The sequence below is a fragment of the Nestor notabilis genome, unplaced genomic scaffold (assembly GCF_000696875.1).
Source record: "Nestor notabilis isolate BGI_N333 unplaced genomic scaffold, ASM69687v1 scaffold2062, whole genome shotgun sequence".
In the NCBI taxonomy this organism is placed as follows: domain Eukaryota; kingdom Metazoa; phylum Chordata; class Aves; order Psittaciformes; family Psittacidae; genus Nestor; species Nestor notabilis.
In genome coordinates, this window is record NW_009917682.1 from 96,354 (window position 1) to 112,610 (window position 16,257).

At 38.2% G+C, this 16,257-nt stretch overlaps 1 protein-coding gene across 1 annotated transcript in view; it reads right to left on the minus strand.

Annotated features, from left to right (window-relative positions):
- The window catches only part of LOC104401681 (cadherin-8-like), a gene marked incomplete at its 3' end in the record, with an annotated part of 96,414 nt that extends 80,426 nt beyond the window's left edge, over positions 1 to 15,988 (minus strand). Inside the window, exons 1-2 of the mRNA XM_010009346.1 lie at positions 15,658 to 15,988; positions 514 to 960 (exon numbers count right to left, since the gene is read on the minus strand). Coding sequence (XP_010007648.1) covers positions 514 to 765 — 252 coding nt within the window. The remainder of the gene's footprint in view (positions 1 to 513; positions 961 to 15,657) is intronic.
- Between the last annotated feature and the right edge of the window lie 269 nt (positions 15,989 to 16,257).

Sequence of the window (16,257 nt, forward strand, 5' to 3'; positions counted from 1 at the left end):
AAACTAGTATTTTGTAATTTAATGTATATACCACACTTCTCTTTTTGTTTATTTGTTTAGTTTTGCCTTTGCTTAGTTTTAAATTTTCAGAGCATAACTAACTTCTGTGTGATCAGGCTGCAGATAGAAAATGACCTATAGGTATCATTCATTCAACATTTTTGAATGAATGAATAGGACAACAAGCTGCTTTGGTGAAGATCTGCAGCTGACAGAGAAGAATGGTGACTAATGATAGTAAAGAAAGATGTGTACATGCTTATGTATATTTTTCAAAGGGAATATGTATTTTTTTCTTTTTGTAAATAGGAGGTTTGCTAACCAGGAAACCATATCCTTAAAATGACGTAAATTTAAAGCAAGAACGTGCAGATACTAGACAAAAATTTTGGAGAAACAGAGCACCTCAGATTTTAATTTCGTAGAGGAGTGCAAATGGCTGTAGACCTTCACACGCTATACATTTACATATTCAGAGAAACAAAACAAAAAACAAACTAAATCTTGCCTTACCCGGCCAACTAGTATTGGTTCAGGTCCAGAAAATTCTTCTAATACAAACATTTGATTCCAAACCCAGCCTCTCTTGGAACGGTTCAAAACTCTTTGTTCTTCATTTAGCCTTTTTAGTCCTGTACTGGATCCACTTGGTATTACTTGAGACTGATTCATTGGAGCCATATAAATGGAAGGAAGGACAGTAATCCATAATATTATTAATGGAGTCCATGTATCCATAAGCATTTCCATTAGTCTTTCTGGCATTGTACCACAAGCTACGCAAATCACCACAGAAATGAAATTATTATTTTGCTCTCCTCCAGACTGTAGCAATCCAATTCATCATGCAGAACAGAACATTTACTTACAGCTCCTCCATGTGTTTACAGCACAGTCAACGTAAAAATAGCTTAGATTATAAAAACATGACCCATTGAGTTTTTCAGTCATTAAAGAATCCTGGAAGAGAAAAAAAAAAAAAAAACAAAAAAAAAAGAAAAAAGTCAAATCAATGACTACAGAGCTCAGAAAAGCATTACTTTTACATCACAAAAAGCCATATTAGATTTTAAATTTGCAGTACATAATGTCAGTGTATATTAAATTAGTTAAAAAAGTAATCTAAGTGATACTGTGAACTCTTCCATTGCCTGAAATAGTGAGAGGAGACACAGGTGAATGATTACACACACTCAGGAAAACATTTTACTTGCAGTTTGTCTTAAAGTCTGAAGAAGCTCCTCGTCTTCTTGCCTGTATTTTTTATGTAGTCAACTATAAACACTTAGCATGTCAAATAATAAGAGTTAAACACAATAATGGTTTTTCATTCAGACTTATTGTCCTTTCCTCCACAACAGAAGTAAATAAATTAATTGCCATAAGCATATGAGGCTCCAGCAGTACATTCTCATACCAGTAATCACCTTGCTGCAGCAGCACGCAGCTCTGCAAAACCTTCACAGCCCAGCAGAGGAGCAGGACTAAGAAGTCCAGTGTGAAATCTGTGATCCCCAAACCAGACCACTACCAGAAGTTACGTACGCTCATTTATGCTCATCTGCATTACAGGACTCTGAGCACCTCTCCCTCACTTTCAGAGAAAGCTAACTGTCAGATTCTACTTCCAAGACATTTTCCTTGATGGGCACTTGGAAGCATTTTGTCTTTCTTTCCCCACCCACCCTTTCATATATTAGAAAGCCACATCAGGTTTCATCTTAAAGTAAATATTCCTTTAAATTGACAAGCAAGTTAACAGAGTAGGGCTTGCTAATACCATAGTGATTGGCAAACCTGAAATGCAGCCATGGATCACTTAGAAAGATAGATGGTACACAGCTTGGGGAGAAAGGCTGCATTACAGCTACTCTAATGAGGCTGGGGTTATGTAAAAAGATTCCTGATACATTTTCTTTGACTGATTCATATCCAACCTCATGAGAAACCACTGTATACTAGATAGGTAGAAATGTCTGCTCTTAAGCTCCACTGAGTCTTAGGCTGCTATTTTTGCACTGTAAAATGAGTTCTTTGTGGTGCATGTCCATGAAAATCTTGGGTAGGTTAGGGTTTGTTTCTTTTTTGAGGGGGGTGGGTTTTTTTGTAGTTGTTTCATCGACACTCATGGCAGAAAATATTTGAAAACATGAATAACACCAGTAAAAGTCAGCTGTTATTTTAAAAGCAAACAATGTAAAAAGTACTTTTTTTTAAACTTCAGTAATTGCCAAAGCAACTGTGAAATCTGTTGCATGAAATTCTTAAACTGTGAGAAACTTGTCTTGTTAAAAGGAGAGAAGAGCTGTTATCAAACTAAAACTCAATATCTCAAGTAACATGGACGAACGGCAAGCTAATAGTGCGGTGCTTTGACAATGCATCAAGAATGAGGTGAATATCCATTACAGAAGTAACTGTGGCTTATAGGCCTCATTGCCAACGGAGATGGGAAGAATACAGTATGCTCTTGCAATGAAATCTGAGGGAAAATGTGACGGAAGCAAGAGAGGCCTTCAATCTCTTGGTTTTCTCTCCATCACAGGAAAGGGAAAAGGAGAAGGAGCAAATAATCTAGTTTTTGATGGGAAGGGTCTGTCAAGTCAATCTCTGAAAACATCTTTGGTTTAGGCAATTAAACAGAGGTTGCTGCTGTTTTCTGGCATATATTAAAAAGATAGATTTCATGTGGCACGTTTGGTGGTAGAAGGTATCAAAACAAAGTAACAGCCAAACGTTCAGTGAAAGTGGTTAAGTGTGTTTGTATTGGATCCTTGTGCACATGTGAGTGGACTTGTGGGTACATGCGTCTGGCAGGGGATGGATTTTTCTGATTTCTTCATTAAAGCAAGAATTGAAACACAGGAAAAATAGAATCACTGTAAAATAGACTAATAGACATCATCTTCAAACAATATCCAGGATTAAATTCAAAACTGGGGACATAAACTGAAAACCCAACCTGGAAGTCTTTTTCTGCGGCTGACTTCTCAGTTTGTATATACAAAGAGACTTTTGACTCAGAAATAGAAGCCAACCAGAAACAGAATAGTATATTACACCTTTGTGCAAAAAAAAGCCTTAAAAAGAACCCAAATGGGCTATTACTGACTTTCTTACTCTTCCAGTACAATTGATATACTACTTTTTACTCTCAGAACCAAATAATAATAAAGCACTTCTTTTCATAATCAAGAAGCTTTCTGAAGACAATTCTTAATTTATCTACACAAGCTGCCATCTGAAAGAGATTAAATAAATGAGATATAACAATACGATGCTCACAGAAACAATTTTTATTTGAAGAAAGAACAGGATATTTGTTTTTTAGACTGCCACTCTGAATACTTGGCAAGCATTAAGTTCATTTCAGGGCATCCCTCCTCAGTTCCACCTCCAGACTTCCCGCCTGTTACTCTTCATTTACTCCAATCAAATTTAGGTCCTATCCAATAGCACTAATGCATAATATTCACTGTGACTGGACCATCCTCACAGTAGCTCCCTATTTAAAAACACCTTAAGGCAAACAACAGTCAAAAGCCCACCGAAAATATTAGTAATGCACATACCATGTCATTAAACCTAAATCAATGAAATAGCCCCGTGAAGAGTAAAGTTAGACAAGCTCAATGAACACAAAAATCTGAGATTCTTAAGTACCAAGAGGAAATTAGGCAGGTGTTAGGCAGTGCAGGGTAAAATAAAAATCTGACGGAGCTTTTGCATGTAATGGTGTACTGCAGGGGAATATGATCAGGTTGTAACAATAGAGCTGGATAATTTTATCTACATTTCGATCTAGACTGCTGGAGTCTTTTGAGATTTATTTGAGAAAGACTCATTTGGGATTCACTGCTCTACAAGTGAATCGTGGCATTTACTCTGTGTAATACACGGAGATTGTACTGTCCCCAAATTTCTTTACCGAATTTGGAAATTAATTTTCTTCTCCATTTGTGGGAGCAGAACACCATCCATGTGCTGATGGAAGGCATTATTAAATACTTGGCCCTGCAATTTTCCTGTTGGCTACTATGAAAATCAAGAAATGCCTGGTAGTTAAATAACAATCTTCTGAATTAGCTGTGTAGGAGAAACTGATATGGCTACTGAATCAAGCTACTGTAACAATATTAAAAAGCCGTAAGTAAAGGGAGATCTGGCAATCAAGCACAACTAGCAAGTGAGGCACAGTAACATTTTCCCTTCTTATATTATGTCAGGATCTAAGAAATGGTGAGAATGGAATGACAGCAAAACTACACCAGTGAAGACAGAACTACCTTTTACTAAGCAACCAAAGAGGACAAGTGCACAGCCCTTAGAAAGTGTATTTCCACCCTGATAAAGATTTTGTTGGTGTTTATCATTTTTTGCTTTATATTTCTATGTATTCAAATGACTCTGGGCTGTTATCTTTACAAAACTTCCTTGTTCTTCTAAGTGGCTTCCCTGGATAGTGTATGAGATGTGCAACTATAAATATAACTCTAATGCAGTAGAACTGCTTACAAAACAGCTTTAGTTCTTCATTCATCCCTGAAAGAGGAAAGTGATATTTAAAATACAAAGAATTTCTTTAATGTAGTAAATAGATGAAAGAAAATGTGACACTATGTCAAGCAGCAGAGATTCAAATAACTGTCTTGTATTTGTAAATTTGGTTCTCCATACACAACCATACAGAAATACAGATAAAGCTGAGTGGTTTGTTTTCCACTTGGTGTATGTGCTGATGTAGTTTTAGAAAAATATTATTCTATTAACAGGAACAGGCATCTTGGATCACTACTTGTACAACTCTAGGGCATAGAGTGCGTAAGTTTTATACAACATAGAAAGTGATTACAATGAAGTAGAAGTTTATAACCTAACACTAGTCCATAACTAGCATACCAACATCAGAAATTAATGTAAGATGCATTGCAGCCTCTTTTGGAACTAAAATCTATCGGCTTACTTGTATGAGTTAATTGTCTGCATAAAGTTAGAGCCAGGTATGGCAGTAGGTAGTTATAGTAGGTAAGTACGACAGATCTCATTTTGAGTATGTGGTAGAAAGCTTTATGATGTCTAGCATCTCTCATGCAACTAATTTCATTATAATTATTCTAGAATCATCTTCTAGCTTTAAAATGTCAACACTGGAATAGAGCAGATTTATTAAAAAGACTGATAAAGCTAATAAAGCCAGTTTAATATGTAAATGTCTCATAGAAAAAGAAGCAAAATAAGATCATAAAAAGCTTTTAAAAAATCAATTTATTTTTAGATTTCAAACCACAGTATCTGGTCAAATAAACCACTTCATTATAATGCTAGTGCATTAATTTACACTATGATCTTAGTTTAAAAGATTTTAGAGCCACTCTAGTGTTTCTTCCCACAAGTGGCATGGAGGTTTGTCTTAAGAATTAGAACAAAATTTTTCCTTTACTTCATTCTGTATTGCCTTATCATTCTCAGTGATGCTATGCAACAGCTAAGCCCTTTGACCTCATTATTTCACAAGGGAGGATTTTGTTGTTCCTAAACAACTGCTATTGTGGTAAAAAAAAACCCTTAACGTATTGGTTTATTTAAATAAGTTACATTAAAGATGCCAGTAAAAAGTTGGTGATCTTTGCCTAAAGCATGGGGTTTTTGGTAGAACTCTCAGGGTCTATTTTGTCCATTAAATGACTCCTTTAGCACACATTCAGAAGACTGATATCAAAGTGCCCCGTTATGAGGAGGTAAACAACACATAAAACTGTTTTAGATATCTTATGCATAATTTCTACCTTTGATGCTAATTCAAGATATGCAAATCTGCATTGCAATACAAGCACCTTCAAATAATTGATGAGAGGCGTTCATTAACTCATCACCTAGAGAGTTCCAACTAGAGCTGTGCGACAGCAGGCAGACAGCCTGCGCATTTTGCATGTTTCCTCTGGAGCCCCAAAATTCCACCTGACCCATGCTGGGTTTCGTGTCCAGATGAACTAATTTAATTTAATTTCTGCCAGAAATAAGGACTCTTATTCCTGAAAAATAGAGCTGTGGGTAATAGTTTTAACACAGGTTAGGAGAATAAAATAGGAAGGTTAATCAGATATCCTTGATAAAACTTTATTTCTCCTTTATCTGAAATTCATTAAGCAACAATGAGTTTCTCTTTACACTATCACAGGTTTCCCACAGCTCATGATCAGGTATTGTATTTCCCCTGTCAATAGCTCCGCAAAATTGGGATCCATTTTGATGCAGAGGTATTGGTATTTTGTGCACAGTTTGTGCACAGGTATTGGTATTTCGTAACTTTTAGTACTTCCTTTGTTAATGTCCAAGAAAATCCTTTTTTTTTTTCTTTTTAACCTCTGGCCATTTGTATCCTTCACCTTTTTTTTTTTTTTTTTTTTTTTTTTTAAAATGGCTTTCTGTCTTTCCTGCTGTTCCATAAGCTCCTTTACTACTCTAGGTATTGGCTAGTAAAAGGCCCAGACTGGGTCCTTTTCTATCAATAGCAGCAACATGATGCAAAGCCTTCCCACTGTGGGAAGGCTTCATTTGATCCTCTTTTGGCAGCAGAATAGAGCCTTCAGTTTTCAGTAGTAAAAATATAAGGCCTTAACACTCCAGTTTCACTTGTAGGAATAATTCTTACTCATAAAAGAACTGTGGTCAGGGTTTTAACTTGCCATTAAAGCAGAACAAAACCAAAGTCCCTCAGAATAGAACTATCACGACAACATAACCAACAAATAAACACATCATCCTTGCCCTCGTAACTCTGCTACATACTCATCCTGTTTCCAGTACATCTCCATATTGCACTTGAACTTCATTTTAAATTACCCTGGATAGGGTAGCATTCCCATGTTTCTGCTGTAAAGAAATGAGTACTTCTTGCCATAAAAAATAACTATTATTCTTCAGTGGATTATTCATTTGTGTAAAGATTCCAGACTCCCCAAAACTTAAAACTAAAAAGCAGTTCTCCACCTTACTGCAAGCTGAAGACGGGCAGATATGCTGCTATGGCAGTAGCTAAGATCATCCTTACAGTGACCACTGCAAAGCACCACTTGCATGCCCTGGCTAGACTCTACTGCTTCTTTTATCTGCCAGCACCACTATGTGTAGTCACTCCCTAACCCAGTTCTGTCAAAATGATCTTGTTAACTTAAACGCTTTTAATAGTAAGGTGTTTTAAAACCAAATCATTTTGACAGAGCTGGGTTAGGCCATTGCTCTTGTTATTTTTCCACCAACAGCGATTTTAATTTAAGAGGTTCTTGTCCCCCTGCCGCCCCCACAACATGCCAGCTGCATTTCCAATAATTCTTCTCCATTCTCATTCCTTTCTCCACTGCAGTTTACTGTCCCTGCAGTCGTGCTATTTGCAAGACAACACTGTAAGCCAAAATTGCAATAAAACTCCATTTCAAGAAGTCTTTTCCTTCCAGTTTATATCACAGATCATTGTGCAACTAAAGAGCTCATAAACTACAGAGCAACAACAGAAAGTTTTGAAAACAGCTGTGCCGGCAAAGAGCATATGAAGTTTGACTATGTGCTTTAGAGAGCAATCAGACAAAGAGTTGAATCAACAAAACTGAGTGGAGAATAACTTCTGGAAAAGAGGAGAGAACAAGCAATGAGGGACAGTGAAACTACTTAAATAAAACTTACGGACTCCTAGTATGTAACCATCTGACGAAGCTCTGCTCATCGATGCTGTCAGGTTTTCAGGATGGAAACCTCTCCCACTGTCTCAGCTGCAGCCCGGCAGCAGTCAGATGTGCTGTTCTAAGAACAAGCTGTGTCAGGAGGGGAACTCCCAGTGATCCTGACTACGATCGAGCAGCACACACCACTGCATAGTGGAGAGGAGCTGAAAATGGCAGGGAGCCAGCAGCCAGATTCTGGGCCACACATGGTCTAGGCATTGCCCCTCATCATAATTATGCGTTATAGCTGCTCTAAACTTCACCAACTAACAGTGATTATAAGAGACTGTTATGTCACCTGGAGTTAACTGTAACATAGGAAAGCATTACCCACACATCCTTTCCTCTGGCCAAGCACCTGAAATTTCAAAGGAAGGAAAACAAGATGGGAAATGCTCTGCTAACTGTGCTGCAGCACCAGGGTGAGATACACCTGAAGAATGCTTTTTGCCATCTGAGATGTGTAGGAGAGGATCCTGCCAATATTAGTAAAAATCAATTAAAAATCAATTGTCCAAGTTTATTTTGATATATTATGTGTGGCAATTTGCTCATGGCTGCTTGGAGAATCAAAGGCAGTTATCTGAAGAATTACCTCTTTCAGCAACAACGGTACCAACCAGACAGCATCTCTTTCTTTTGGTCTTAGATGTCCTGTCCTACACAAACACACACAGAGCAATTCAGCATGCAAAGATGCTACTTTATTTTTTAAGCGTAGTCACGCATTGCTACTTGTTAAAGACATATGAACACTTCTTTAGGCTGAGTTCTTAAGCCAGTGCCAAATGCTAAGGGACTGTTTTAAGCACAGTGTTCGTCAGTCGTTGCATGAGTGATACAGCTGATTGAATTCATACTCTTGCATTAAGGAAATATACACATGTGGAAATATACATATGCAGAAATACACATGCAGGCACAGAATGCAACAGTTTCATCAGTATTTAGACCTTAAAATTTCTTGGGGGATTTGTTTATCTATTATAAGATTATTATTAGCAAAAGCAAGTTACTTCATTTTTTGGGGTCTGTTCCAGAGGCAGAGCGAAGGAGGGGACAGAAAAGCTTTTCTAAGATAAATTCCTCTTCCTTAGTTTCCTTACTCTTTTGCTTTAACTAGGAAACACCATGACTGGTGCTCTTCAGTAGAGATGAGGCTGCTGCAGGATATAGGTCATTACACAACTTGACTAATGCTTTGAGATAAAGAGAAAATGACATGTACATCACATTGAAATATATCTTCTTTAATCAAAGTAACAGATTGTAACAAATTGCCCATTATTCTGTGATTGCTTAACATGATACTTTATCCTTTCTACAAAGTCTATTTTATGTTAGTGACTACCTAAATCTTTTTTATACCTTTTGGCAAATACGTATTTTCAGGAAAACTTTTTTTCTTAAAAAACTAAAGAGTACCCTGGCTATGTGATGTCAACTTATTGTTTAACTTCTATTGGAATCAACAGACTTTCTGATCACTGATATTTTTATTCCTCTTCTATAGTAAAATTAAGATGGGTCAACTTTAAAGCTGCCAAGGCTCTGATACTCTTATACAAAGCTGTCAGACTTTCCAGAAGTATGCACTACTTTACAGAAGCAGAATGTATTTAAAAAACCCACCATGTGTGTTGTTAGCACTTCCAAACTATTTTTTTCTACTTTATTATTACTAGCACTGCGTAGTAATGCTCAGGAATTCCAGTCATGAATCCAACTGTGCTACACATGTATAGATACAGGACAAAGAGGCAGTATGTGTTCCACGGTTTGCAGCTGAAGGAATAGAACTTGTTTGATTGCATTTCCTGTCCAGTGAAATCGGTATTTATTACATTTACGGGTTGGATTTGGGGTTGGTTTTGTGGATTGCTTTTGTTTGTTTGTTTGGGGATTTTTTGGGAGTGGTTGGGTTTTTTTTTGTTTCTTTTTCACAACAGATAGAATAGGTATTAAAACAACAATATAGCTATTTAGATCTACCATAAACCAAAAGGTATTTGCAAACTTCCCTTTCAACCTCTTAGATTTAGAAAAGAAAAGAAGATTTGGTTTTGGGGTTGTGGGAGTCAGATATTCCACCAGTGTGTGTCAAAACATCGCTTCACCTGATGCCATTGTGCTAAGAAACTCATGCTGCAGGCTCAAAAGAGAGAAGAAACAAAGTCAAAATCTGTTTGAACCACCAAGGTGGTCCAGAAACTTAAACATGACAAAACTAGTGGCATCTGCATTGTTTTCATTCTACAGTAAGAAATGAAGTCATTTTTATCCTCTACAGCCCACTGATCAAAGCGATTTTCCGTTGATTAATACAGAACGGCATTACCTATAGATCTAACAGCTTCAGCTCATGTCAACCTCATCTGCAAAAACTGCTCATTTTTATGAGGGTGTATAACATAATTTGAAGACATATCACTTTCAGAGGAGAGAGGGAGTGGAGTGGCAGGAGGAAATGAAGGCAAGTTGTGCACAACAGGAAGAGAGCTCATAAAAAGGCAAACAGATTGGCCTGTGACTGAGAATTAGGTGTTAACCATGCTCTGCCTAGGGCATCGTTTATCATGAGAGTTTCAGCAGCTGGGATGTGCTTATTCTGTACTAGCTGAAAAATGTTTAAATATTAATGGAGGACACAAATATCTTGCTTTCTGGGCTTCTTTGTCAGTCTTCTTTTTATATATATATACAACAGAGCTTTCATTTTCATTGGTTTTCTTTAAAGAATATTAGGCATTCTCTACATAATTAAACAAAACATAATAATTGAGAAAAAACTCCTAAACTAAGAATAGAAAATTATGACTGGTCATCATGATTTAGTGAAAGCTATGTAAACTTGCCAGCCATGTGCATAAATGTGTGTGTACACAAAAAAACCTTTAAAAAGGAAAAACATGAACATAACTAGACTTTTCTAACTACATACAGTATTGATGCAGTAAACCTACTCATATTTTTTGCAGAAATATATGAAATTAGAAGTGAAGGTCTTTAATTTTGCATCACTGAATTTGATGGCAGTTTTCCCATCAACTTAAATGAGTTGTTTGGAAAGAATGAGGGTCCTCCAACAACTTCTTTCTTTCACAGTTGTCAGGTTGAGGTTCTTGTTTTGAAGGGTGTTTTCATTAATTCTTTTGTTTTAGTGTAGCTTTTTGAAATGCACAAACTATAAAGTCAAAGAATAGAATACAGAATTCAATCTAAACTTCAGTGACATTAAGTTCTGATGATCTTTTACTTAAAAAGCAATCATAGCTGTTACATTTAATCCATGGGAGGTTCACATCTAAAGTGTTGCTCAATTGCAAAACTCAACTAATTAACTGCATTACCTCTGAATGCATACAGCCCATTTGCATTAGTATTCAGGGGCTGCAAGAAGTGATTTTTATAAATATATTAAAACCCCATAAAAATATAAAATATACATATGTATATGATTATGATGATCTGATCAGTGACTGCAAAGGAAATGGGTTTAAATGGTTATCTGAGTTTCCCAAATTAGACTGAGCATTGCTTCCCAGGAGTAAGCTACTTTGACCACATGAACACCAAATTATAAAGTTGAAACTGTGAACTAATGGCTGCCAAGACTGACTGCTTTCAACATGTTTTGAATTCCCACATCCAGTTTCAAAGACCTGACCCAGAGACACTGAAAAACATCTTTCTGAGCTTGTCTATGATTTAGGGATCGTAGGGTACAGGAGACACTTCTCATGGAGGGTTTCAATTATTCAGATCTGGGACTGGTTGACATTACTAATTTCAAACCCAAGCTGAGGTGCTGATCATTCTCAATTTCAAATGATTTTCACAAGACACATCATGCTCAACACCTAGGAAAATCAATTCTATGAGTATTATCATTGAAACTCATGGACAAAAGCTACTTTTATGGCTCAGGCAGGTAAAAGCCAGCCTGGAGTCAGACGCTTTAAACTCTATCTGTTGGTAATCGAACTGTTGGTTCTTTTCAGCTTGCACCTACCATTTCAAGGTATCACCAGTACCCAATGCTTTTGGGGAACAAACTTTTATTAATACAGTTGAAATATCACTGTATTGATGTTATTTGCTTGGTTGACAAAATGAGAAACGTGATGAACAGATTCCAGAACAAAGAGGTCTTTCTGATGGGGGGGGGGGGGGGGGAAAAGTGGGGGGGGGGGGTGAAGAAAATACATATACATACACACACACATTTGAAATCTCAGACTGGACTTTATTTTGTTGTATGTCTATCTACTGCTTAAATAGTAAAGTTCAGAAAGCTATGAAGTGAGCCATCTTTTCTATGGCAACAATACTAAGAAAAATGTTGAGTTTCCATCATCTAATTTAATTCTATTGACGCAATCTTATGATAGTAATGATGCTTAAAATGTGCTCAAAATGCCTTTGCATTTCCCTCCCACTGAAGGAATTTAGTTTGTATTATTTTTAGCTCATAGTTGAAAGACTGTTATGATACCACTATAGCGTATACTTCAAGCATACAATTGTCAGTACTAATAGTCTATCGGAAAGGTTAGGCTCTAATAATATTGAAATGGAAAACAGAATGAAAAAGGAATACTGCTAAGGGATACGGTACCTTATGGTTTTTAGATATGCTATAAAAATACCTGTTTATTGTATGTAGCATGAGCAGTTGCTTTCTTCTACAGAGTATGCATAATCATCTCTTAGAGATACGCAGCATCAAGAGCTGAAAGTATGTGTTTATGTTTCCTTCTTGTTCGTAAACTCTGAGGTCAGTATTTTTTCCCCTTGAAAGTCTCTCAAGTTTTGAAAATGAAATAACCTGTATGTATCAAGGATCTTTCATTTTCAGTAAGTGTCTGAAAAAGTCCCAGCTAAATCCTGTAGGGCACTTAGGACTTCCGAAATGGAGATTTTAAAAGATGAAATCTGAAACGGAGAGACGAAATAAAAAGAAAATTCTGGAAGTAATTCAAGGGGTAATAGACCTAAATTTATATCCACGGCTGATGGTGAATTCTTACTTGTAACAGTTCCATATTCTGAAGAAGAAAATACAGGTGTATTTTTTCTAGAGATTATGTAGCCTATGTTAACGGTGATGAAAATTAGTGTCCAGGGATCACTTAATTTATCTGGTAAAGGTGCAACATTATTAGAAGAATTCTGAAGATTACAAATAACAAAGAAACTGAATTTAAATCTGATTGTGGGACCACTTTCCCCTTTACAACACAGTTTTGTAGCAGGACCTGAGGGGAATGAGTGAAGTATATTGAAAAAGCACTGAGTGACTTTGTTTAAAGAGGATTATATCTCATCTCAGAGACGAAAACTTATTTCATTGTTTTTAAATAAAAGGTGTAAAAGGAGTAGATGTCCCATACAAGTAATACTTATTAAAACCAGCTGCATTTGTTAAGCAGGCACATGTACTTCTTATTGATATTTTAATATTGAAGAAAATGTCCAAAGTTAGTTTCTTGGGTAGCAGCCTGCTCAGTTAACAAATTGCTCACCTGTATAACTTACATGAAATATTTCAGCCTCTGAGGATGCTCAAGGTTTCAGGTTCTCTACTTAGAACCAGGCACAGAAATCAAAGCTCTTTACTGACTGTAAAGATGCAAGTTTTTCAAAAAGTAGGAAGAGTTAATAAATAGCAAACCTAGAAGGAAGCTAACAGAAAGCCCTGCTCATTCTGTATGTGGCAAGGTAGAACAATAAGCCTGAATGGATGAAAAACTGAGACCAGAAGATCACAGAAGCATCAGTTCCCTTCCTAGGTTTTTCTGTCTCAAGCATTGATACAATTAGGCTGGGAGGTGACACTACAGAGAGCTTTTGGGTTTTGATGTTATCACATTTTATGGGTGTGAAATTTGATAATTTCACAGGTATGCAAAGTAATTCCTCTAGATGCTATATCATTTTAAGACAGGTAACATGTACACTAGGGTAATTCTTCAGCCTTTTGAATGTATTTATTATTTACTAGTATTTACTTAGAAGCCTATTGTAAAATCTCTCCTTGTTCATAACAGTCTGATATTGAATGTAGAGGAGGAACATCATTCATACAAAAGTACTGCATATTTCTCTTTATCCTTATTGCACAGAAACTCTTGAAAAATTTCCAAAAGAGGATGAGTGAAGTTAAGACCATTCTTTATCTCTAGCTTTGGTAGTTACCAGCTCCATTCTTTAATTCAAACTGAAGTGAGCAGCTGCTAGCTTCCATTCTATTTAGGATTAATGTGATAGATTTGAAACAATAAACAGCCAATGTTATTTGATTTCTTACAACTAGCACCCTCAAAAAAACACCTGGCTGTGATATGCAGAGACACAAGTGGCGAGCCGTTTATGTGATCAAGTTGGCTGTTTAGAACTGCCTGCCTGTATGAAAGTTGTACAAGTATTTATTCTTACTTTCAGAGGAGGAAAGATAGACTCGTTTGCATGAAACACAGTGTGTGTGTTTGTGCCTGTCTGAAAGAGAAGAAGAAGGAGGGAGAAGTGAGGGTATAGAGTTTGATACCTGTTGGCAACATGAGCAGGTTTGTGTAACGCCGTTATGTGCCAGGTTGGATTGATTCCACTCTATTTAGTCTGGTACTAAATGCAAACTGTTGGAACTGAGACAGATTCAAGACATGACTGAACAGCAACGAACCTCAAAGGAATTTCTGCCTATGTAAAGTAGTGTCACCTTCATGGTGGTAGGCAGTGTCTAAATCAGGATTTGAATTAATATCTTCTATAATATCCACATAGAAACCGCCACAGGCTTTCTGTGCTGAAGCTTTGCACTGCCTCCCAGGCTCCACAGCCAAGCACCATGCACAGGTCTGATACTGTCTAGCAGGGATGCTGTCTCACAGCTCAGGGCTCCCGATTGGGATGCTGCTACCCAGCAGATATTGTAGCCAAGCAGAATGTAAGGATGTGTTACTCTTCTGCCTTCCTCAAACAGAAGATGAAGCGTTTAGTGGAACAGCCAGCTTCAGGGGTCGACAGACTCCTGCATTTCTTCTCTGGGAGCCTTGGCAGCAACGCAACTAACAAGTGACTGGAGCTAAGGGGCTTTTTCCCTCTCCGAAGTTTCAGCTAGGTGTATTATCTGTCTAGTCAACCAGAGAAAGGGAAGGGAAACAACTTGTGGGACATGGATGACTCCTGGCTCGTTACGGCTAAAGATTCATTCTCATTTAGCTTTTAAGACGAAAAGCAGCATTTCTGGAATGCTTTCCTCTATGAAAGTAGGAAACGAAGCTATCACACCATTCCTATTTATTTATTTACCTAGAGGGTGCAAAGCTTTAGGGAGAGTGAAAGTGGTGATAAATGAGGGGCATTTTCTCCCCTCACGGTTCTTCCAGCCTCCTCCTCCTTCATTTACATATCTGGCTGGTGGGTGATTTTTATTCTCAGCACGAAAACTGCAATCTATTTCAATGCATGAATGCAGCCCTGCATCTATTCAACACAAGTGAAATAGCCCTAAGACTTATTGTACTAAATAAGAAAACAAGGAGAAGAAATGGGTTCTACAGCCTTGGAAGCAATCCTCTGTGGTCCAAAGTCCCCCCGATTCTGGTTTTTTTTGGGGGGGGGGAAGGAAAAAAACCCCAAGCACAACACCCCAAAAAACAAAACAGGAGAAATAGCCACACCGCCACCACTCCTCCTCTTAAGGGAATAAATAAATAAGAAGCCCCAAGTAGCATCCCATGGAATTTCCATTACCAGGAATTTCAAACGTCTGACTTAATATGCCACTACAGTTCAGCCTAATGCCATACCTATAAACGAGGAAGGCACTCGCACAGCGCACCTTGCGAGAACACAGACACTAAGTCAAAAAGAAATCTACAGAGAGACAGCCCTCTGCCAGCGAGACATAAATAATATCCATAAAACGAATACTCACTCTCTCAAGGACCAAGGGAACCGCTTGCTGACAGCCACTTCACGCACGGATTGGAAGGGCGAGGTAAAAACACATTAGCCAGTCCCTGTGAACACGCAGGATTCTCCAGGTTTTCTTTTCATGCTCTCCGAGGCTGCTGATGCTGGAGGAGATGCTGCTCACGGAGCTTCTCCGGCTTCTGTGCCTGCACCCTAAAGTGCAGTTGTTAATTTCTCCCCTTGCACACGCCAGCGGCAGCAGCACGTCTCCAGGAGAGTGGGGATATTCCAAATAGATCCACTAATTCCGGGGTCTGAGCGCTCCGGCGTGCCTGCCTGCCAAATGTAACTGTGAAGCGATGTGGAAAAGTGAGCGGGGAGCCTCCCCTGACAGCTCTTATTGGGCTGATCTCGGAGGCAGGTCTAGCGCTCGCAAATTCATGCAAGCAGTTTTGGGTGGCGGTTCTTCCCCCCTCCCGCTCCTCCCTCTCCTCCTCGCCCCGACACCCCGCCTTCCCCCCGCCGAGCACACAACTTTTCCGCAGGCCGCGGCGCCGCTCCGCGCCGGGGCGTCCCCTCAGGACGGGCGGAAAGGGCGCGCAGAGGGGGTGGGCTCTGTGCA